The sequence below is a fragment of the Xiphophorus couchianus genome, chromosome 20 (assembly GCF_001444195.1).
Source record: "Xiphophorus couchianus chromosome 20, X_couchianus-1.0, whole genome shotgun sequence".
Classification (NCBI taxonomy): domain Eukaryota; kingdom Metazoa; phylum Chordata; class Actinopteri; order Cyprinodontiformes; family Poeciliidae; genus Xiphophorus; species Xiphophorus couchianus.
The window spans coordinates 26,509,186-26,533,836 of NC_040247.1; the positions used below are offsets into that span (position 1 = coordinate 26,509,186).

The window sequence follows — 24,651 nt, forward strand, 5'->3', positions numbered from 1 at the left end:
TCTATAACGGCTAATTGCATTAATATTTCAGACTCACCTGGAAAAGCACCAGACCCATCTCGGACGAGTAATTGAGATGAAAGTGAGGGGGAGAAAATGTGAATCAATATGTCCAGCTTCGATAAAGCCCAGGAGAAATTAAAATGACTTTAATCACACCAGTGGAAAGCCTTGATATCCATCCCAACCAAAAAGAAAGAAATCAGCAGGCAAATTTTCAAGAGATTGAGAGCTTGTTTTTACTTATTAGTGCTGAGATCAGAAGCTTCTATATGGTGAGCTATACAGTTACTAAACTTTACCAATCAGACAGATACTTTGTCTCGCAAAAGTATTCATACCCCCTTGAAATTGTTCATGTTTTCTCACATTACAACCTCAAATTTAATGTTTTTTAACTAGAATTATGTGCCATAAAACAAACTAGCATACAATGGTGAAGGGAAATCACTCGGTTTACAAAAGTTTTTACAATAATAAAAACAAAATCTCAAAAGTCCACCATTCCTTTCTTTAGAGCTCCCTTTCATCTGATGAATAAAATCCAGTGAAACTAATTGCTTTCAGGAGCCAAAATCAAACTTTTCCACCGACATGCTTTACGCCACATTGTACGTGACGGAAAACTCTAGAAACGGTGAAACACAGTAGTGGTGCCATGATGTTGGGAGGATGTTTATCTTCAGCAGAAAAAGGAAAGCTGCTCAGAGCTCAATGAGCTACAACACAGAGAGAACAAGGCAAAAAGGTCCCACCTACGGATGTGTAAAGCTGGCAGATTGCCAAGACTTGCAGCTGTAATTGCAGCAAAACGTTGTACCGAGTATTCCCAAAGAGGAACATAAATGGATTTCAAATTTTTCAAAATTGTATTTTGTTAAAAAAAAAGAAATTAAACTGTGTATTATTTTCCTTCAACCCCAGTTGTGCACTACTTTATGAAGGTCTATTACATAAAATCCCAATGAAACACAACATTAGCTAAACTAGAGCAGTAAGTGAAACAGAACTTACCTCTCTGAGAACTGTACTGCCGTATCCTCTGTAAAGACCTCGAACACCCTATATAGAAAACCCACAAACATACTGAATTTGATACTGTTTTATACTAATACGGTGAAGTACCCTGAACACCACATTTCCATACTGAAACATGGTGGTGGCTACATTAGCTGAAATGACTTAAGCATTTATTTTAGTTATTTCACATTTCTACATGCACTAACCAGCCAAAACATTAAAACCACGTAACCTCCTCCTGTTGAATATCCACTGGAGGGAATCTTGGTGGCTCAGACTTATTCTAATACATTTTACAGATACTCCCACAGGTTTGGATCTGAGAAGTTTGAATGCCAAGTAAACCCTTTGGCTTCATTGGCATGTCTCTTCTGCTGCTCTTGAGCTGTATCTCCTTACAACCAGGAGATATCTTCTCTATCTCCACTGTCTTCCCAGGAGAAGCCACTGCAGTCCAGGAGCATACTTAAGTCTGCAGAAATGCTTAATTTTCACATCGGAAGTAGGAGAACCGAATAGATGGCAGTGCTGACTAAATAAATCTGGTTCACACACTTTACCTGTCACTGGTTTCTATTACTCTGCTTACAGTACTGCACAACTACTAATGATGGCAGTTCATTGCTTCTCCAGCAATTTGTCCTCCTTGAGCCAAAGTCTTAGTTTTTCCAGATTCAAACTTTGTGAAACTTGTGAGCACAACAGAAATATTACAAGCTAGAAACAAAACACAAAAAACGCATTATGATTTAGCTAGCCGTCACCTCCTCTCTGAGTGTAGCCAGCAGCATGTTGTAGGTGGTGGATGAGGGAGAGGCCTGGGTTCTCTGCTTCACCACTTCTGTAGGTACCCGGATCAAACACGCCACCTGGGAACAAAAAGGAGTCCATCTCTGCTCAATGAGTGTTGCTAGTTCACTTCTGTGTGAGAAAACACAACTTATAGCACCTTCTAGTCTAGACATCATCAATGCAATGTCTGTGTGTGCAATATCACAATCGTATAGGACTGGATTTAACTTGTAGAGGGGCCGTGCAGGTTGTGGAATCCCAAATTCATAATTTCCTGAGCGCCCTCCACAATTACTGGTGAACTTTTAGTAAAAAATATTTTTGGAAGACCTAAGATAAATTCCTCTTTTCTTTGTAAACCAAGACTACCAAGACACAGACTATTTTGTTAATTCAGTTAAAAATTCAAACTTTCACTTCAGTACATTTATTTGCGGGGAGGAAAAAAAATAAATCCAAGATATCATTGTTTTTAAGAAATCATTGGTACCACCAATTTTGAAACAACTATCAGTTACTATAAAACACATTTAACAGGAGAATTTCTTTATTTTCTTTAATTTCTTAATTTGAGTGTCTAGAAACTCTTAACTCGTACTTCGAGCATTAATGTTTCTCTAAGCTATATAATATAAAACACAGGCATAATTATTTTATACCCTCTCAATAATGGAAAAGAGAAGCCAACATGCTAGCAAACTAAGGTAAGATGTTCATCTTACTGATGTTCAACTCATAAATAGCGAAACAGCTTCTCTGCTAAACTTGTACACGTCTACAAAATAATATTTGAAAAGTTTCAAACTGAAACTGTGGATTTCGTCAACATGCATGGTGAGGAGGACGTCAATGGAGGTTAAAAAACCTCCTCATTTCACACCTGCAGAGCTGACAAGAACAGTGAGGACCCTTAAGAATACAGCAACATAATAAAAGCTGTTTACATCACAACTGCTTGGAAAGTCCTTTGTGTCTACTATCACAAACATAAATATGCAGGATTCGTTTAAAATGTGTGCTTTGGTCAGATGAAAAGGACGCTAAATACTTCAGCAGCAAATGGACTAGGAGTGTAGCAAAGGTTAAACGTGGAGCTGCATAATGAAGTGAACTGCAGTATAACCGTTTGCTACAGTTTAGTCACATGAGATTCCTTGGATTTAACATTTGCTAAGACGTGACATTTTAGCTCAGCACAACATATTGCACAGTTACTGTTATATTGCTGTATGGTCTATGCATATTGTGAAAAACTGCCCGAACTGCAAAAAGTGATAGCTAATTATTTAAGTACGACGCATTCAGGCCCTCCTGGCATGTAGTTGGTAACACTTGTTTAATGCAGCATAAAAAATCCTTACAAGAGAAATAGGTGGTAAAGTCAGTCAGCACAGCTATCTTGTTTTAATACGAAAACAGCAACTACAAGTAACAACATCATGTTGAGATTGTGACAATCAATTAAATTATGTGGAACAGTGGTTCTCAAACGTTTTTCAGTAATGTACCCCCTTAAAAATATATTTTTAGTCAAGTACCCCCTGACACGGGCAAAACATTTTTGGAATTAAAAAGAGGTACAGTGCTGTAAAATCACTGTCTGATTTATTAAAGCCAAACAACTTATATCAGTGAACCTGACAAATACATCCATATTGCAAACATTGCATGGTTAAACAAAAAAGAAAAACAGAAGACGGTGACCACCAGGAAGGTATAAAACCAGTCAAACCGTTTTATTTTAAAGGATATTGAAACTAAATACTGAATATAAAATTCAGTGCATGAACACACATTTCTATTTTATCGAACTTTTCACTAAATAATTTTTCCCAAGACTTATTATGAGGAGCCTACTGATTTTTTAAAGATATTTTGAAAAGCTTCACGTACCCCCTGCAGTACCTCCACGTACCCCCAGGGGTACGCGTACCCCCATTTGAGAACCACTGATGTGGAAGACAGTAGGGGCCCCTTTTTTTCTTCTAGAGTACCTTACATTATTAGTCCCTCAAATACAAGTAAACAGCAAATAAAAACGTGGTGGACTCTGCAAAAAACTTAAAATAAGTCTTCGCTATGTTTTTCAGTAGGGTGACAATCTCAAACACACCACTAAATCAACCCAAAAATGGAAAATAAACCTTCTTCCATTGCTATCTAGAGGGGACCTAAAGAGAGTCTGCTAAAAAAAAAAAAAAATGGCCAAAACTCTCTACGATCCTGTCTCTGAAATGTTGCAGGAGAAAATTAATAGCCATCCTACTGACAAAAACTGAGTTGCTCAGTTTTCCCTCCACTAAATCAATTTGCTCAATTAAAAGTGGGATCTTTTTAAATATTTCAGTGTGCGGTCGTGCTACTGCTTCATCAAGGAAGCCAATACGTGTCAACGGTGCTTTATTTTACCCTCCTGGTGTGCATGACAGCATGTACACCGCGGTACGGCGTGTGAAGGCACCGCTCGCATATAGCAGCCAGACGAGCGACCGCTTCAGCTAGAGTGCAACTTGGCCGGCTAACAAACAGCTACAAACAGGCGACGCGACGCAGGTGCGGCGGCTGGCGCGTCTGCAGAAGGTCGTCAGGCCGAGCGTGTATCTGTGTCCAGAGAACATGCTCCTGTCAAACACGCTGATAGATTCGGACACGCGCTCGCACCTCGGTAACCGCGCGCTCTGCTCCAGTTCCAACCCATCCACCGTATGTCAACAAAAATATGGAGTGCCAACAGCTAGTGAAGATAGACATGAATATTTATGCCTCCTAAAGGCGGACAGGCGGGCGCAGCTGCCCACCTGGCGACTCGATTTCCCCCATTTATCCCGCATCGGCGTGGAAACGCCAGCTAACAGCGAGTGGATCTTAACGGAGCGACTGCCGGCGCCGCTCCTCCAACACCCCCAGAGAGGCGCAGATGCCCGTTGGCTGGTCCCACCCGCGCCACGGTGGAGTCTGGTGAGGAGGGAAGGAGGGCGTGATGAGATGAAAAGCGTCTTTTTCTTTCCTCTCTGTTGCGCCTTCTCGTTTTAGCGGCGCTGAGAGCGAAACATAAAGCTCTCTGGCCGTGAGGGAGAGGACAGTACCCTGGCAGCTGTTGGAAGAATCGTTTTAGACAGGCACTTATATTTCCTACCATTTTTTTTCAGTCTGTCACGAAGGAAACCTTCAGAGCAAAAACAACTCGGGAGACACCAAGAATGTTAGAGGCTTAGATAGAGGAAATACAGGTTGGCGATACGGACTTAGACTTTATCACAATATTTTTGAGATACTGTTGTGATAACAAAAAAAACGATAAGAAACGAATTATTGCTTTCTTTTTTTTATGTAACTGTGTGGATGCACAGCATTCATAGCGGCACAAGCACCAATACTGGTCTTGAAAAGCGTTCCCATTTGAAACCGGAAGTTAAAGAAGTGTGACGGAAGCTGCACATAGTTGCTGCATTTAATCAAATTTGAGAATTTACTGAGATTTGTTGATGATCTCGTGGAGCAAACAGTGGAGGAAAGAGTAAAAATAAAACTTCTGATAATACTGTCAGTGTTTTTAACAACATTCATTGAAATACAGAAATCTTATCTCGATAAAACGTTTTAAATGATAAACGATATGATAAATGCCCACCCCATACAGGATGCATAAAGCTGAACATGTACAAATTTTGGCTGACTGAATAAAAACTTCATAACTACTAAATTGGTTCAATTCTCTACTGACAGTACCTTGAAAACGTATTTATATCCTTCAATACTATTATATTTGCTCAAGTTGCAGCTCATCAATGTGTTTTATGTGGTAAACCAAGACAAAGTGATTCATAACTATGGAGAGGAAATAAAAGGATACATATAGGTTTGTTTTGTATATATTATTTGTTCTTCATAAATACAAACCTGGAAAGTATGACATGCATTATTATTCATTCCTATTTACTCTAATATCCATAAGCAGAAAGTAACCTAATAGTAACTGTGCTCAACAGTTTTAACAGAACTAATCAGCTTCACAAACACTGCCTCGTGTGGCAGAAGACTGACTCTGGAAAACATGGTTGCTGGCAGCATTATGCTAATGGAAAGTTGGTGACAGTTAATATGAAGATGAATGGAGCTCAAGACAGGGCAGTCGTGGATAAAAATCTGTTGACAGGACAAGTCTAAGTTGTGCACTTCACAAAGCTGGACCTGATGGAAGAGGTACAGTTATTAACGAAAGACAATGGATCTGAGTTTGTGTTAAAACGGCCCAATCCAGACCTAGATACTATTGAGTATGTGCACTAAGATTTGTCACTGATGTTCTCATCTAAATGTTTAAGTCTCTCGAGACATTTCCCAAACTTAAAGCAGAGAAATGAGGTTCTGTGCAACACTTTTCTACTTTGTGTTGGTCATTAACATAAAATATCCATAAAATACATTGGGTCTTCTGGGTACAATGTAACAAAAATGTAATAAAAAAAAAAAATAAAAGCATGTGAAAGAACTGCAGTATTGGCCTTTACAGCATCAGTCTTTCTGCAAAGCTGTGAAGATTCTCCCCCATTGATTTGGTAAACCTTCATTTCTGAGCTCAAGGAGCCTCTGTGAAGAGTTATGTGCAGTTAGCTATTAATATTTGTTCATGAGCATTAAAGTGGTTAAGGTGCAAGTTAAAACGTGGTGCAACACTGCCACCAAGGGGCGAAGCTAGGACCTGCGTGGCTTCATCATCACTGTAGGCTAAAATCCAAGTGTTAAATCTAGTTTGTGGTCAAGTTAGCGTCTGTAAAACACTCAGCATCATGTTTCCCCAAACCAATTCTCCGGGAAGGCACATAATAAGGCCAGTGCACAAAGAGAAAGTGGCTATGACAAGTAATTACTAATGTAATTGTCCAAGGGACTTGGACATTAAATATGAGTCTCTCTTGTTTCTGGAGCAGGTAACAATATTAAAAAAAATTAGTCCTAATGCATTAGAGACACTGTTTATTTGGCTGGGATTTGTTCCGGGCGGTGAGGAGGAGGAGGCTGCAGCTGTATTTTTTTTTTTTTTAAACATGCAAATGTTACAAACGATGGAGATGGTGAGACACAAAAATCTAGCATGGCATGTATGTCTTGATTCATGTCAATCTCAGCATTTTCCTGTCATTTATTTTTAGCTCTGTCATGAATCCACCACCAGTTTGTTAAATAATGAGGGCTAAGTGACTCACATATCAGGTAAAAAAAAAAAAATCATAATTTGAAACAAGTACATAATTTAAACATTAAGCAAATATGTGCAATTTATTTACAAAACATGCAAATAACTCTCTCACCATTCAATTGTAACACTGTTTCATTAAGCAGTGTCCCATAATTTTATGTCGTCTGTCAACTTTTCCCATCAAATGAATGAGACTAACACTACTCCACTTAATTTTTTTTCTAATTACACCAAAGCCCTATCAACTCTGAACATAAAATGTTATTGGTTAACCTGCACCGAAGGTAAACAGCAGACCAATTATTATAATATACATTTGTTTAACTATTACATACACTGAGGCACTACTGACAATCAATACAAAGCAGGAAGTATGGACTAACGTAGTAAATAAACTGGCACAAGTAAATTCTGATGGTAGCTTTACATTTATTTACTTATGTAAGATTTTGAGATTTTCTATTTACTTTTGGCATTTCTAGCCCTCTGTAGAAAACGTCATGCCACCATCTATCTTTATCTTGCAGGTGTCGAACTGCCTGGTGTTTTCTACCGGCGCTGGCTAACTACTAGCTGAGCAGGTGTCTGTCAGTCGTGTGCAAAACCTCTGGAAGGAAAGGGAAATTAGCAGTCTCGCAGCACGCTAACAGCATCACCAGTAAATCAATCAACGGGATGCATCATTGCATTTCTCCATCCTCTCTTCCTTCACTCCATCCCTCTTTAACTACTCGCACGCATCAGGACACAGTCAGTCAGGATCAGGATTGCCATCTGGCTCCAGATCAAAAGCACACACGCAAGCTGCAAGCTGCAAGCTGCAAGCTGAGACGAGCTTGAACTACTCCAATTAAGTTTCAATTAAAAGATTAATTCCAAACTCCTGATGTCACGAGTTTGCCCCCCCCCCAAAAAATAACAAATAAATAAAATGTCTAAAAACTGACTGCAGCACCTCGGGGTGACGATGAAGGACGAAAGCCAGAGAAGAGGGGGAAAGCGTTGTGAAGTAAAAAGGGATAATGCGAGGACACAGCGAGTCTCCAACTCTGAAACAACAGCCAATAAATCACAGAGCGAGGAGCTGCTCAAAGGCAATGCATGGATTATTTCTCAGTGCCAAGTTAAGTGGTTGCCACTTTGTCCCCCCACCCTTAAAAAAAAGGGGAAAAAAAAAACCTCCTCCTTCGTGCTGTCCCCTATCTTGTCATGTCACACTGTATTTTGCTGAACATCCTCCCGCCGACATGCGGCGGCCAAGGGAGGGGGTTGCAGATGCGAGAAAAGCCCCGCTGCCTGGCCTTGACAAATGAGCTTTCAGGGCAGACGTCGAGCGAATGGGAATGAAGATAAATCTGATCTAATGGCTAGATAACAGCCTGCGAGAGCCTGACAGACGCCATCAGCTTACACATTCTTTATAGGAGCGTCCCACATCTGCAGCCGCGCGAGCACCAGGACACTTCTGGAAGGAGACGGAGGGGGGGAGGGGGCTTTCGCTTGCCCGTCTCGACCACCGCCACTTTCTTCCTCTCTTTGACTTCTGACCGTCCTTTTCTCTAACCTGTTTCCTTCTGCTCTGCTTAGAAGTCATGTATTAGAGGTTAATAATGAAATAGGATTAGTTTAAGAGGAAGAGTAAATGTTTTTTTCCGTTTCCCCTTTTTTGTTGTTGTTTTTAAAGAAGCTATCCAGAGGTGGATTTTATTCTATTCACAAATGAACATTGATACTAGAAAGGAAGTATCCTTGTTGAAATGAAGGGTGTTGAAGTGTGGATTATAACTGCAGGATCTCACGTAGTTTTAAAAAGCAAGCTGAAGAAAATGACTTCAAATTCTTTTTTTTGTGTACGTGATACGATGACATCACAAGAGGTTGATTACAAAGGCATTGGTAAACATCAGCAAAAACATGAACTTTCTAAAACATTTGTGTATCAAGGTGGGATTTATTTAAATTTCAGTGACAACTAAGGGACTATCAAGCTAAACATTTAAATACATTAAAAACTAATTGGAGTAGCAATGGTAGACATATATTACAGTTTGGTACATACTCTTTGTGCCACACTGAATAGTGTGAATAAGTTCGAAAAGTTCATGTATTTTATTTTTTGGATGCATTATCTGGTACATTATTAATCTATCAAGCTGTTTGTATTGGCAATTTTGGCAGGATGCATCCTCCGTATTGACACTTTTGGTCAAAATGTTAACATTTCAAAATGTGGTCAGTATAAAACTGACTGGAGATTTGATTTGATTTTGTCAATTAATACTGGGTAAGTGGGTACAGACTACCCAGAGATAGATGGATTAGAAAACAATAAAACTTCTTAAAATTGTAGATTTTTAAAAAATGTGTGTGTTATTATAAGATTATAAAAACATGCTTAAATTACTTTGGAGTCGCGTTGATAACTTTAAAGTGAACAAGTTGTATCTGATTTGTTGGTACATGTGGGTGCTGAACCAAAAGGCCAAGACTAAAGATTTTCTGAACAAATACATTCATTGTTGCCTTCTGACTTATTACAATACTGCCATTACCGTTTACCTCCATCTTAAAACGAAAGTAAACAAATCAGTAGTCACTTCAAAGTTAGATTTAAAGCTGCTAATTGTTAAAATTCCTTTCTCTGGATCCCACAATGACTTTTTTTTGTCTGAGCGACTCAAGTTTTTCATCTTTACTTCCTATAATCTGTCATTTTGTCCCGCTGGGTAAAAGTAAACAAGTAGTAAAAATCCATCCATTTGTTTTCAATACCTACTTAATTTTTTATCAATAGACCTAGGCTGCAACTCATTTCATTTTAGCACTAAAATGCATCAACAACTTCCTCTTTAATTATCTGACTCATTTTAAATGTGTTTACAAGTCATTAAGGCACTAGATCCAAACGATCCATTTCAAACACTTTCACCACTTTGCAAGACTTATGGGGGAAAGAAACACAACTTTTGATTAAAATTCTTTACCAATGACTGAGGGAAGGCAGAATAATAAATGGCTGATGTTGCATCACTGCGCAGGTGTTAAGGCCTTTTTTTTTTTATTTAACTCAGGGCTATGCTGGGGTTGAGCCTTTCATGGATAAGCCTGCAGCTTAGACTCTCAAGTCGAAGTCAGTTGCCAGAATTCAGTGGGATAGCGTCCATGCTCTGCAGCTTTGTGCCTTTGATGTGAATAAATCCAACCTTGAGGTTAAAGGCGATGGCAACCTCTGGCTCACCTTTCACATTCGTCTCACCCTTGACCCGGGCAGAAGCGAGCAAGTTTCACCGGCTGTTAACTGCTCCACTCCTGCAGCACTTTGCAGCTGATCAGGACAAAAGTTAGAGGTTATAGTCAGACAGTGGCATGTTGTTATCCTCTGGACTAGGTGGACTGGTGTGTACGTCACGCGATAATAAACCTGACTAAAGAAAAATACCACAGTTTCACACAATGACTTTAAAGCCTGTATTGTTTTTAACTAAAACAGAAAAACAACAGTTATTCCTTCCATTCGATTTTGACCGATTCAAATGCGAAAATAAGTTCATTAAGTATTTGCTTGAGGTTGTATGAAAAGGAAAGAGGGTAATGAGAGAGTGGGGAGACATGCGGCAAATGTCGCCAGGCCGGGAATTGAACCTGTGACCACCGACACGAGGTCTAAGGCCTCAATATGTGGATTGTGCTTTGCTCCTGCGCATCAGGCAGGCTTAACAAACATGCTGCTCTTGGCTTGCCAACTGTACCTTTAAAACACGCAACTGGTAATATTCGTAAATAGTCAAAACTATAAAAAACATTTGAGTTTTTTTTATCAGCTGACCACAAGTAGGCAGCAACAAGTGGGAGAGGGGCAGCACTCACTCTACATTCCCAACAGTCTAAGAAAGCTCAATTTACTACGCCATCTTGTCATCTTCAGTTCCATATAATTTTTTCCTCCATTTGTTGAAAAGAAAAAATGGCTGACTTCACAGTTTGTTAGACTCCAACCGTCAAGCAATAACATTGATTACATAAAAAATCAATATGAGAGGATCCTGAGGGTAGCTGCGCCAGGACTAGGCTATTGGATTCTGTACCAGGATGTAGCCTTTTATCTCAGTCAGCAACTTTTTCAGCTTACAGTTAAAAGTTAATGGAAACAAAGTCATGAAAAACTGAGACCGATGGGGAATTACTCATAAAACATAGCCAGTGTTGTGGTTTGTTGCACAGGAAGCCAGAGTCTACATTTGTGGGCCTGTATGTCATTGTTTTTAATCATTTGGATATCCAGCTCCCAAATATACACACCAGAGTGAGTTTTTTAAAGACAATTTCACTTTGGTAAGCATTTCTAAAAATCTTGCATGCTGGCAGAAAGAGCGAGAGCCTAATATGTCTTCAACCAATAGAAGCAGCATGGAAGGTAGGTTTTTTTTTTTGTTTTTTTAGTGGGTTTGAACTCGCAGCTTTTTAAAACCTCCGTTCTCAGAGACACAGTGAGCGTCCCCCCATTGGGAATCATTCCATGCCATGAACATGCAAAACTTTTCTAAATTACATCTATCCAAAAGCTATGAATACTGAAGATCAAAACAGCCCGGGTTGCAACCCCCCACCCCCGAACCCCCCTTCATGCCAATCTGAATACCAGCGGCCCACATAAGGCTCGAGCGCCGGGGCTCGCTTCGAGCAACTGGGAGAGGACGGGCTGAGGAAATTGCACCGCTCCTCGTGGGTTCTGGAGCCTAAATTCCCCAGACTAAATTGGCTGGGTTACTTCTCTGGGAAAGCAGATGAGTGAATCGGCGGTAATGAGATCTTATTTACGCAGCTGGTGGGGAAAACACCGGAACAGTCCTGAGGAAGCCCCCTTAACTCGCCCAGCTGGACCCTGGAGGCCCACAGCCAAAAAACCCCACTCCCGGCCCTCTCCTCCCCCCGGTCAATAAGAAGCCTGTGAAATTTAAAAGGCAGTAACATTAGCACGCATGCCAGCGGTGTTCATCTGGGATATACAGTGGTGGGAAAGAAGCGGCGAGGGCAGGAAGACGGAGGAGCAATAACAAGAGCGACAGCTGGCCTTCTGAAGATGGATGGCAAATAAAAACAAGCTACAGAGAGAACGGTTTAGGAGAAATCCACACCGGAGGAGACAAAAAGCAGGGAGAAGGAGGGACGGTGAGACTTACTATTTCTCCCAGGGAGGCGGCCAGCATGTGACTGACAGGTGCCGCGCGCGGCGCTGCGAAAGCTCCGCTGGCGCCGAGGAGGGACTTGGTGCACTCGTAGGTGACAAAGAACGCAGCGGCTGAAACCAAGCAGAACCGCAGTCACTTAGGGTCCATTAGTCAACCAGCGTACAGCAATTAATATTCCTCACCGTCACTGACAGTGGGAGAGACGGCGAGGTGTGCGTCTCTGCATTTACAACAACACATCTTAACGCCCAGGAAATGATACACGTCTTATGTGGACCGACTTTCAATTTTAGTGTATTTTTTTCCCCACAGATCCACCGGCTAAATAAATCTATCCTGTAGGTATAAGAAATAAAAAAATTTTAAAAAGAGGGCAAAACTCCAATATCTATTTTTCTTGTCAGTCTCTGCCTGATTAACAACTGGGAAAAGCCTGAGCTTAATCATATCAACTCAATAAAAAGAAAATGTATTCAGCTGTTGCCTGGATGGCTTATTGATCATCAATTACCGCTGCTTCCACTCCCACGTTACAGCCACCTCTTAAAGCAGTCTTAATATATTGTTACTTGGAAAGAATTTTGCAGGAACAACTGCAACTAAAGTCTATATGGAAGTATTAGAGTTTAGGCATTTATACTTTGCCTAGAAGTTGCCAGATTTTTAATCAAAGGAGTATTCATAAACCCAAGAAACCTTTTCTCATTTTCTAGTCACAAACTGCAGGGTGTTTTGAGGGTATTTTAGGTGACACACAAAAAACAAAGTAAGATGCAGAGTGGCAAACATGAACATGGTTTAAACGTGGTTTTCAAAACTTTTTACAAAACAAATAAGTTTTCAAATTCGACCGAACGACCGGATTAAGGAGCCTTTTTTCTGCTGACATGTTTCTTTCACAGACCTTCAGTTTAAAGCTATTTAAAAAGAGGATTTTACCTACCAAAAGCCCATGGAAGCTTATTTGTAGCTCCCGTTTCATTCACATTGTAGACTAGTTTAAAAGCTGCATGCAAAAAAATAATGCATATGTGCACAAACAATTTAAGGAAATGTCTTTTTTTAAAAACAGAAAGCACTAATTTCTGCTGTGCGCTGGTAGAATATCTGACAGTGCTCTACGTTCAAAAGGTGAGAAAATTACAGCTATAAAAGCATCGTGTTTTTTATTTATATTATCTCACATTAGCATAAATTCATAATGCAGCATTAATGCCCTTTGTGCCTACACATCAGCAGCTCTCGCTTTGATTTGTTTACAAGCAAGCGGTTTGGTTCTTACAATAGATTCCCAAGTTCCAAATCTTTAATGTCTTACCATTGGGGAAGGATCCGACTGCGGCAGACGGCACCCCGGCGTAGATCCCCCCGAAGCCCCCTGCTTTGTGGAAGCCCTGCTGACTCTGCAGTCTGGTCTTAATGGTGTCTAATGGGAACAGGGTCAGATCCACGCACATCCCGGCACAGCCTCCTGCCTGAAGACAGGCACCTTTAGAGATGCAATGTATGTTTGTTTTGTTTTTTTTAAAAAAGCACACACTAGAACACTTTTTTGTTTTTATCCTACTGCTACTTTACTTTTTCAGTAAAGTAAGCACTTTACTGATAACCATACTCATCAGATGTGTACGTACAGCAGCACCAGAACACACTCATGTGCCGACATTTATTTCTTCAGTTTTTGTGAGAAACAGAAGTGTCACAACCCAAGCATAAGTACTATTTTTTAAAAGGTTACATGTTCAGATATTATTTTCTCACTTTCATCCTTAGGGTAGTTTTTTCTGTAATTTCATTTAGCGAAGTTTTCCAACAAGGTGACCCAGTGCTTCATCACTAATGCTGAGGTCTCCATAACTAACATTGTTCCATCAGGGGTTTATTCTATGCAGGTGTAGTTTTTGTGGCAATATATTTGGGTTGGGATTACTGAAAAGCTGATCAGAAACACATTGAAATCAACCATGTTTTTTTTTTCCAAGCGATATTGCAAATGAAATCGAAAACCTATTTTATTTTTTGTTCCAAGCCTTTCATCACTACGCAGGCTTCACTGTGTTCAGCAAATAGCACACCAGGCGGTTCTGGCATAAAATAATGGTTGAATAAGTAAAGTGAAGGATCCTTAATGCTCTGGGCCTGAAAGAAAAAACACTGGTCGACTCTACAAAAAATAAAAAATAAAGTAAAATCAGGTTGTTACTAGGTGCTTTAACAGAATAATCATCCAAAAACATTGTGACTAAATCATCCACCGCCCCCAATGACCATTTGATCCAGAGATCTAAATGCTACAGGAATATTGTGAGGCAAGTCAAACAGTTCAACATCTTTTAAACTGTGAGTCCAATATTTGTTTGAAATAACTGTATGTTATGTTACAGTTTTAAGCTGGATATCATTACTGTACAAGGTAATCTTGTTATCGCTATGTGTAACTGCATATATTTCATCCTATCTTCATATTAAACGAGCTGTTTTTCCTTAATGGAGACGTGTGCTTTACACAGTTAAGAGTGAATACGTAAAAGTGTTTGTTTTGTAAGACTGTCACACTTAAGAACTGTGTTCTTTGGCTGCTGCTTCACAATATTCAGTCTATGTCCCTTAAACACGGCTCAGTGAAAAAAGAAAATAAAAAGGTATAAAAGCGGCCGTCTTACCACCAGAGACGCGACGAACTGTCGTCTCTCCATTTTCCCTTTACTCGGCTCTATTAACACTCAACCTCTCCGTAAATTTGCAACTACAGCGCATGTTTATCATTTCACTGAAACCAAAACATGCCGGTCAAGGACGCAGCCATATTGGCTAGATTACTTCCGCCTGACGTCATGACGCTGCATTGTTCCCAATGCCTGATGGGAAATTGTGTTTTCTTTTTTTGGGGGGGGTTTTGTTAAGGACTTAGCTTGAAAACCGGGTGTGCGGCTCTGATTCAAGTTCTTCTTTATATTCATTAAAAAATAATCATGCTAATAGTAGACCGGATCTTTTATTAGAAATTCAGTTAATAACATATAGAATTCAAGCAATGGGGTTATTAGTTATATTTACATGGATACCATCACATATAGGAATAAGAGGGAATGAGTTGGCTGATAAATATGCGAAACTAGCTTCAAAATATAGTGATATTGATATATTAGTTCCATTTAGTAGAGAAGAAATCAAATCTATTATTAAACAAAAGGTTAAGGAAAGATGGCAGAGACAGTGGGAGGAAGATAGAACTGGTAGATGGATGTACAGTATTCAAAGAAAAGTTGGTGCAATGAGGAGAACGGGACGAAATAGAAAAGAGGAAACAGTTATATCTAGGTTGCGTTTTGGACATACAAGGTTAAACAGTAATTTATTTAAAATAGGAAAGCATCGAACTGGAAGTTGTGATTTTTGTGGTCAAGAAGAGACAGTAAAACATGTTTTGTTGTTCTGTACCAAATATTCTGTTGAGAGAAGGAAATTAGTTAGCCGGTTACAAGAAAATAAATTACAGTTAAATTTACAAGATATTTTGGGAAAAATTTCTAATTCTAAAGATATAAGTTATTTAATTAATTATCTTAAGAAAACAAAATTGATAGAAAAGATTTAAGTGTTGTTATTTTATTATTATTATTATTTTTATTTTTATTTTTTATTTTTTTATTTTATTGTTTTGTTTTGTTTTGAGGGGGGTGTATATAGTTAGCGTCCCGATCCACACTCCATTCCAGTAGATGGCGGTAATGCACATCTAAAAGTTGTTTGCCAACCGCCATAAAAAAGGAAAAGAAGAAGAAGAACCGGGTGTGCGTGTCCTTCAGAGAGACACGCACACCCGGCATGTTTGTCATGACGACCTCAAATTCACCGTAGACGACCCACGTGAGTTATAACGTGCTGTGATAAAATAAATACAGAGTAGACTTTGCTAAATTATTTACATTTTCCACATTTGTCATATTACAACGATAAAACTCAACCTACCGTCCTAATTTACAGTTTTCTTGAATATCTGGACGACTTATTGGGCAAAAACAAACCTTTTGTGGTTTTCTTTGTGTGTGTGTGTTTTTTTTAAATCCATTACTTGTATATGTCTGCAGTTAGATTCGTGATTGTTGTAACCAAGTTTTATTTTGTAAGACTTTGATTGGGTTATGGATGTGTGCAACTGTTGTTTGACTGGTAAAGTAGTTTTGTTTGTATGTGCTGCCATAGCTGAGGTCCAAACTCTGCAATAATGCTTTGCTGTTGATCTGATGCTGAAAAGTTTGACAGATTGGAGCGAAAACCTTTATTTTACCTCTATTCAAGGCAAAGCGAACTTGGATAACCCAGATGAGAAATTGCCAGGCCAGCCTGAGGATCTGATCAAGTTGATTGATCTGATGTTGGGATGCCCTCACACTGAGCTCGCTGTCAGTCTTTCTGTCGACCTTGTTATGTTTGCAAGTCTTCTGTGTGAGGGTCACGGAGAGGATCAGAGTTCTGCTAAACTCAAACTCTTATATCTTCTCCTAAAAGTTATTTAACGACATAAAAAGAAATTCCAAGCCATAACCCAATGTGGTCATTTATTTGTAGAACTATTTATTTACCAGTTTCAATTCCAGTACTTACCAGATAGTACCGTGGAACTGTAATGGACTATAGTTACTTTCATTGAACTTTCCAGAGCTTCTTGAAATCTGCAACTTTCATTGTAATCCATCCCTACTTTCCTGCAACCTACTAGGTAGGAAGTAACAGGTACTTTGCACAAACTTTGATGTTATTTTTTAAAACTTACAAGATACTTTCAGGAACTTAGCAGATACTTTTCTAGGACTTACATGGATATATATAGTACACAACTCAGAGCTTTCATGAGAACGTGCAGGTCACTTTTCCTAAAACCAGGGTATTATTTCCTAGAACTCAGTGGTTACTTTCTAAAACTGATCAAATATCTTTTGGGATATAACCTGCTGCTTTCCTATAACGCTTTTGGTTGCTTTCCTAAAACTTAAGTAGTTTTCCTGAAAAGCAAAAGTAACTGTACTGTATATGTACTTTTCCAGGTATTTTTCCAATATTATTTTAGTAGAAAATTCCAAGAACTTATATGAAGCTTAGATACTTTCTCAGAATGTAAAGGTTACTTTCTAGGTCCTGTCCAGAACACACCAAGTATTCATCTGGAGCTATCCCAGACGATTTCTATTAACATTTTATAGATTATTTCTTTCTCAGAAGTTACATACTGTCCCTGAAGTTGAAGATTAAATTTCAGAATCAGGTACTATCCAGAACCTACTAGATAATTTTCCGCTAAGTTTCTGAAACTTAACAGGTGATTTTCTAGATCTTTTACAGAAATTACAAATCACATGTTTTCATAAAACCCCAAGCTTTCACATAACTTACTGGTTACCTTCTTGTATCTTACCAGGACAGTTTACGGAATTTAATTAACTGGTACTTTTCTGGACTTAAACCCCCTTTCCACTGCTTGGAGCACTAGTACTGAGGAAAATACAACTTTTTTGTTTATGTAGCCCATGGTAAATGCAAAAGCTTTCCTTGCTCTGAAAAAGCAAGGAAAGAGTAACACTGTATGATGTATACCTGTGTCCTACCTTCAGACTACTCTCTTGTCTTGGCCCCACTTTACGGCCTCGCACTCGTTCATTGCGCCTCTCCCCAATTGTTCTCTGTGAGCGAGCGAGCTCAGGTGAGTGTTCTTTGTCTGGTGACGAGCCGACGGCGTTATTTATGGGCTCCTGTCTCGCATCCAGTGCCTCCTATTAGGGAAGAGCAGGCGAAGGAACAGCACCACCTTTATTCAGCTCGGACCCAGTAATGTCTGGGCCGAGTGCGCCCTGTTAGGAGCTCGGTGCTCGTCATCCATCTTGTTGAAGCAGGCCTCACAGGGAACCCTGTTGGATGTGAGCCTCAGCTGGTTCGGGACCGGGCCGTTGTCGCTGCTGTCTCGATTTGTATTGGGCCTGAGGAGAGTGGTAGCATTGCCCCTTGTGTTTTTGTTGTCTTGATGCAGTGAATTTTACTTCTTTTCTTTTTACTTTTATGAGCAGAATGTATTCATTTACCTGGCGTTTTTACTAGATATATGCCCCAAGGGTGTGCTGTGGTGACTCAGGGGTTAAGCACAACCCACATAAGGAGGCCTTAGTCCTCAACGCGGCCGTCGCAGGTTCGATTCCTGGCCTTGCGACCTTTGCCACATGTCTTCTCCCTTCTTTCATTACCTACATATCAATTCACTATCAAATAAAGGTCACTAGAGCCAATAAAACCTTAAAAAAAAAATATATATATATAAGCAGTACAGACAAGCAGTTTAGACACACCTTCTAATTCAATGGGTTTTCTTTATTTTCATGACTATTTATAAGGCAAGAAATCCCACTTATTAACCTGACAGGGCAGGTTGACCTATGAAGTGAAAACCATTTCAGGTGACGACCTCTAGAAGCTCATCAAGAAAATGCAGAGTGTGTGCAAAGCAGTAATCACAGCAAAAGGTTGCTACTTTGAAGAAACTAGAATATAAGGGGTATTTTAAGTTGTTTTACACTTTTTTGTTTAGTGCACATTTCCACATGTGTTATTCATAGTTTTGATGCCTTCAGTGTGAATCTACAATGTCAATAGTCATGAAAATAAAGGAAACTCATTTAATTAAAAGGTGTGTCCAAACTTTTGGTCTGTACTGTATATATATATATATATATATATATATATATATATATATATATTCCCTAAGAGATATATTTTATTTTACCTCAATATAGTACATTAATTTTTTTTTTCTTTGTGCACTACATTTTGAACATTAATGTTCAAAATGTAGTGACGTCACCTAGAAGAGTATCTAAATGTGATGTTAAATATAATACGTAGCAATGTTTGCAATAGGACTGCCCTTTCACAGTTGCATTACAATAAATCTTATATGTATTCAAGAGTAAAATACATATGTCTTCTCTTAAAGTAATAATGCCATAAAGATAGGTGATGACCACATTTTATACATGTGGCCATCACATGTATAAAATGTGATGACATTTTATACATCACATTTATAAAATGTGATGTATCTCTTGAGTAGAGCTACGAGTTTTATTGTATCATTTATTGTTTATTATGACAAATTTCTCATTATGACAAGACTTTTGAGCATCCAATAAATGACGTTTTTATAAAACAAATCCCTCAAATTTGCACATCATCAGGTTCGGGTATTTTCACTGTTATCCCCACATTTTGTTCATCAATAAAGATAAATACATTTCAAAATACTGTATGATTAAATGTAATTATCGTGGGGAGTTTAGTGATACACATCACTTTTGATTATACGAGTAGTGTCTTAAAGAAGCGTATTACAAATGGGTACATTTTTCAAGAGCCTTATTTGTGGGGCAGCTGTACAGCTGTACATTTATCTAATAAACCCCCCGACATAATCAATAGTTCTTTTTATTTTTATCATCATCACAGTAGTGCCACCAAATATTGTGATAAGACTTTTAGTCCATGTCGCCTTGCGTTTAGTCACATTTTGTGTCTTTTACTCTGTCACTTCCAAATGAAATCCAACCAATTACATTGAAATCATCCATCTGAACTTTAGGCTTCCATGCGAAAATCAGACATATAGAAGAAATCTCTCTCTATATATATAGACACTATCCTCATGGTGGCACATGGTGGTGGCAGCATCATGCTTTTCTTCAACAGGGAAGTTGAAGCATAAAACATTTTCATATAAACTCGCCATTTAGTCTGTTCAAGCCTGAGCTGTTTTCCAAAGAACGGGGAGAAAAAATTCTCAGTCTCCAAGTGTGCAAAGCTTATAGGAGACACAAACACTTGTATTATCCTCCAAGATTAATGTTCGAAAACATAAAGAAATATGTGGAGTGAATTCTTTTCCTGGGCACTGTTATTTCACCTGTATCTTTAAGAAAGCCATGAGCCTGAGAGCAGTTTACAGCTAAGTTCAAGAAGAAGTCAGCACTGGAGCAAGAAATGACTCCGAACCAGCGTGATCCCTGACTCTCTGCTCATAAACGCCGCATGCAGAACCTGAGTTTACCCACGGATGTGTGCGCAGAAGACGGTTGGATGGGAGTGCGAGTCACCCCTTGCGCAGAGGTCAATGAGAATCACCCAGAGCCTGGGCAGATTTGCAGGGAGCACCATTGATCTTGACCCACTCGGAGTATGATCTCAAAGATAAAAGGCGGGAGACGAGCGGGGGAACTTATTCACTGTCAGCCACGAGTCAGCAAAGGGCAATTCTAGCCCGCAGGCTGCCTTTGAAACACTGAAGGGCAAAAACGCAGAGGATTAAGCTGCGAGGTGGGAAGGGAGAGTTATGCAAACAGTTGTAAGTTTTTTATTTCTTTTTATTTTCCTAGTCAATGGCTGTTGGTTTATCTCTCCTTAAGAGCATGTGGATGTGACAGCCAGAGTGAACCCGGAGTCAAAAGGTTATTCTGAGTTTCACAGGTGAGGGGGCATTTCCAGCCAAAGTTTTTCTGTTTTTTTTTTTATTTTTATTGCTCAAACGTGGTATCATGTTGTTTATTTAAATTCATTTTAATTCTCCCCCCCCCCCAAAAAAAAACAAAAATCTGCTTGCTTCTCTCTGACAAACCTACAACTGTCTTTTTCTGCCTTTCTCTTGTTTGAGGAGGCGCCATCTGTATATTGGTCATTACCTTGTGAGCGGAGAGGAGCACCCGTCTGGACCCTGACACGGGGATTTTTATTCATGAGACAGGACGGCAGAGCTGGGTGGTAAACCTCAGCCGAAACATAGCTCCTGCTCATTAGCCAGAATAACATTTGCATCATTAGGACACTTCAACAAACAGGGGGGGGGAGAGCGGCGACTAAGCACCTTTCATAGAACTCTTTGTTTTTTACGCCCAGGATGAAAGGGCTACAAGAGTCAGTGACAGGACAATGTGGGTGAGGGTTGGGGGTGGGTAGAGAGGGAGGCGGTGGTGCCCTAAACCGAGAGGAGAGGAGAAAGGTTAAAGAGAAAGTGAAGCATAAAAGAACACTCATTATAAATTCACTGAATCGACAAGCTGTCACGCTTGCCGTCTGTGTTGCTTCCAAGTCTTCGCCGCAGCGTTTAGTCACCAAACTTTGCTCTCTTCACCTCCTCCTCCTCCTCCTCACCTCACGGGTTGCGGCCTGGCTCTCAGGACTGACCTCCCGCGAGCCTTGCAGAGCCATGTCATCATCCCGTCTTTCCCCCTCTGTTTTCAGTGAAATATGAGCCGCCTGCAGCATATTGATCCCTCGCCAGGCTCCCACTTAAAGCTAGATATATCACAGAGAAGACGAAGCACTTCTCAGGCCTTCTGCCGTGCAGCGGAGGCAGCCGCTGAACCTCCCGTACGGCTTCCCTCGGCGACATTGATCACCACGATCAATTTCAACATGATGCACACCCATAGATCTGCACTGCTGTTGTCATTGTGTCGGTATACCGGCGCAGGTGAGATGAGCGGTGGGCTGTCTGTCACACACACCCTGAACTGTGACGACCTTCGATTGGACAGGAGGCTTGTAATCACCACTGTGTTATAGCTGTCCAGTGGCCACAACAGAGGCATCACCTCTCAGTGCCTGAGTCGCTCTCCGCGAAGATCAGAGAAGATCTTAGCGCTAGCAAAAAAAAAAAAGCTGTTTTACAATGATTTTTTTTTTTTTTTTGTTAAGTTACTGTACTGGTTTATTTATGTGTAGGAATCATATGGCATCTTTCACACAAGCAAGTTGGAAACTAAAGTCCTTCAAAAATTGCATGAGCAAAACCATTCAATTAAGATCCATGATTTAAAATAAGCATTCCAGGTTTTTTGACATCATTGGGGCCTGCCATGCAAAGCAATGGCAGGAACCTATTACTATTCTCCCAAGAAAGGTTTCTTTAACTGGGGCCTGCCCATAGCAATGCATAAGGAGAGCAGCACTGACTTGCGACCCCAAAATAATTTTGAAATCGCCATCACGCCCACAAATATCGCATGATTGGTATCAAAATCGGTCCTGACATTGATACGCATGCCTGCTCCGGTAAAATGTTTTCGAAATGTATCTAGACCGTACAGTTTTCTGTCACGGTGCTTCAGAGCAAAGTCATGCGACAGGATTTTCTGTCGCTCTCTCAGGCTCTCTCCCATGTATTTTCATATATTTCTCAAAAATGTCAGATCTCGGCACACCATTTCTTTCTCTCATCGCCGTTAATACTGTGAGTGAGGTAGAGATATGAATCGCGGGGCTATCGGAGACGACAAATAGCCCTCTCATGCGCTTCAAACGGTTTTCAAATATGTATTACGGTTCCCGAACGGGAAGGAGTTGTTTCCAATGTTTTTTTTAGTTCAAACTGGCTGGCTCAAACAGAGAATTGTCTCCCCCTGCATGTCTCACTCACAGCTGACAGTTGGCAGAGAGAATTATTTACCATAGCAACGGAACTCAGGAGGCTATTGGCTGCTGGTTAGGAGTAACTATGGTGGAAGAATCAGTTGAAACAGATCAGGAGTGAACTGGCCTTTAGAACTACTTGTGTTTTGGGCTTTTTATAACTGATTTAACTCAGTCACTGTTACACATGGGATTAGTTTGGAGAGTGGAGAAGCTAAAATAGACTGTTTTGCATGGGCAGCAGATAAATCCTCTAGGGAAATGGGGATACAGGGAAAGAGGGACTGTGCTGCGGTGCCTTATCCAAGTACTCCTTTTTGGTTGTATCCAAATGCAAATGTTGATCTAGAAGTTTATAACAAAATGCAGGTTAATAAAGATAATAACTGGGTAAGTTTTCTAAATGATAGAATTAAGAATATGTATAAATGTCATGATATGCGGTGTAGATGGTGGTGAGGCAGACGCAGTGGACCCAGGTAAGATGAATAATGAATTTAATAATGCAACACACAGTCCAAAACAGTCCCAATGCCGGGCAGCACGGCCGAGCTAAAGCCAGGGCTCGACGCCGGTAGCAACCGGTAAACGAGGGATGAAAAATAGACTGGGCACACAGGAACGGAACGACAAACGACAAGGGCGGCAAGTAACGACGAGGACCCGACAAAGAACAGACACACAGGTGACACTAAATACACTGGGGGTAATCATAGAAACGAGACACACCTGGGAACAATCAAGGGGAGGACAGGACAACGAAGAGACTTAAGGGGACAGAAAACTCTAAATAAACACAGAAAGACACAAATCATGACAGTACCCCCCCCTCAAGGGCGGCTACCAGACGCCCAAGAAAAAAAAAAAAACCCAAAAAACCCAACAAGGGTGGGTGGAGGGGTGCCGGACGGCGGGCCAGAGTCCAAACTAACAAAAAAAAACAACCCACAGTCGTGGGCGGAAAAACAAGAAGGGCCAAGAGTCCATAAACAACAACAAAAAAAAAACTACCCACAGGGTGGGCGGAGGCAAAGGAGGCGGGAACCACTGAGGTGGTCTGGCGGTCTTCCGCGGCAGCGGGAACTACGGAGGTGGTCCGGCGGTCGTCCGCGGCGCTGGAGGCGGGAACCACGGAGGCGGTCCGGCGGTCGTCCGCGGCGCTGGAGGCGGGAACCACAGAGGCGGTCCAGCGGCCGTCCGCGGCACTGGAGACGGGAACCACAGAGGCGGTCCGGCGGTCGCCCGCGGCGCTGGAGGCGGGAACCCCGGAGGCGGTCTAGCGGCCGTCCGCGGCGCCGGAGGTGGCAACGGGGAGTCCCGGGGGCCGCCCACAGACGGCGACGACGAGCCCCCCGAGGCAGGGTCTCTGGTGGAGCACAGGGGGTCTCAGTGGGAACACAGAAGGTCGGGGTCTCGGAGGGAACGCAGAAGGTCGGGGTCTCAGGAGGATCGTAGGGGGTCTGGGTCTCTGGAGGAACGCAGAGGGTCTCGGGTGGAACGCTGAGGGTCTCGGGTGGAACGCTGGAGGTCAGGGTCTCGGGTGGAACGCTGGAGGTCAGGGTCTCGGGTGGAACGCTGGAGGTCAGGGTCTCGGGTGGAACGCTGGAGGTCAGGGTCTCGGGTGGAACGCTGGAGGTCAGGGTCTCGGGTGGAACGCCGGCTGGAACGGCCTCCGGTGCGCCGGCAGGAACGCCGGCTGGAACGGCCTCCGGTGCGCCGGCAGGAACGCCGGCTGGAACGGCCTCCGGTGCGCCGGCAGGAACGCCGGCTGGAACGGCCTCCGGTGCGCCGGCGTGTGTGCCGGCTGGAACGCCGGCTGATTCGGCCTCGGGTGCGCCGGCTGGAACGCCGGCTGATTCGGCCTCGGGTGCGCCGGCTGGAACGCCGGCTGGAACGGCCTCCGGTGCGCCGGCAGGAACGCCGGCTGGAACGGCCTCCGGTGCGCCGGCAGGAACGCCGGCTGATTCGGCCTCGGGTGCGCCGGCTGGAACGCCGGCTGAAACG

At 41.5% G+C, this 24,651-nt stretch overlaps 1 protein-coding gene across 6 annotated transcripts in view; it reads right to left on the reverse strand.

Moving 5' to 3' along the window:
- slc25a26 (solute carrier family 25 member 26) overlaps positions 1-15,021 on the reverse strand; it is a 69,195-nt gene extending 54,174 nt beyond the window's left edge. For 5 of the 6 annotated variants that reach the window (XM_028003999.1, XM_028004003.1, XM_028004002.1 and 2 more), the window contains exons 1-5: positions 14,865-15,021; positions 13,520-13,676; positions 12,193-12,311; positions 1,785-1,889; positions 1,015-1,062 (exon numbers count right to left, since the gene is read on the reverse strand). In XM_028003999.1, the coding sequence (XP_027859800.1) occupies positions 1,015-1,062; positions 1,785-1,889; positions 12,193-12,311; positions 13,520-13,676; positions 14,865-14,897 (462 nt within the window). In that variant the 5' untranslated portion in view covers positions 14,898-15,021. Of the gene's footprint in view, positions 1-1,014; positions 1,063-1,784; positions 1,890-12,192; positions 12,312-13,519; positions 13,691-14,864 lie in introns of all 6 variants that reach the window. The other variant, XM_028004001.1, reaches the window with a different exon arrangement.
- Positions 15,022-24,651: the final 9,630 nt, after the last annotated feature.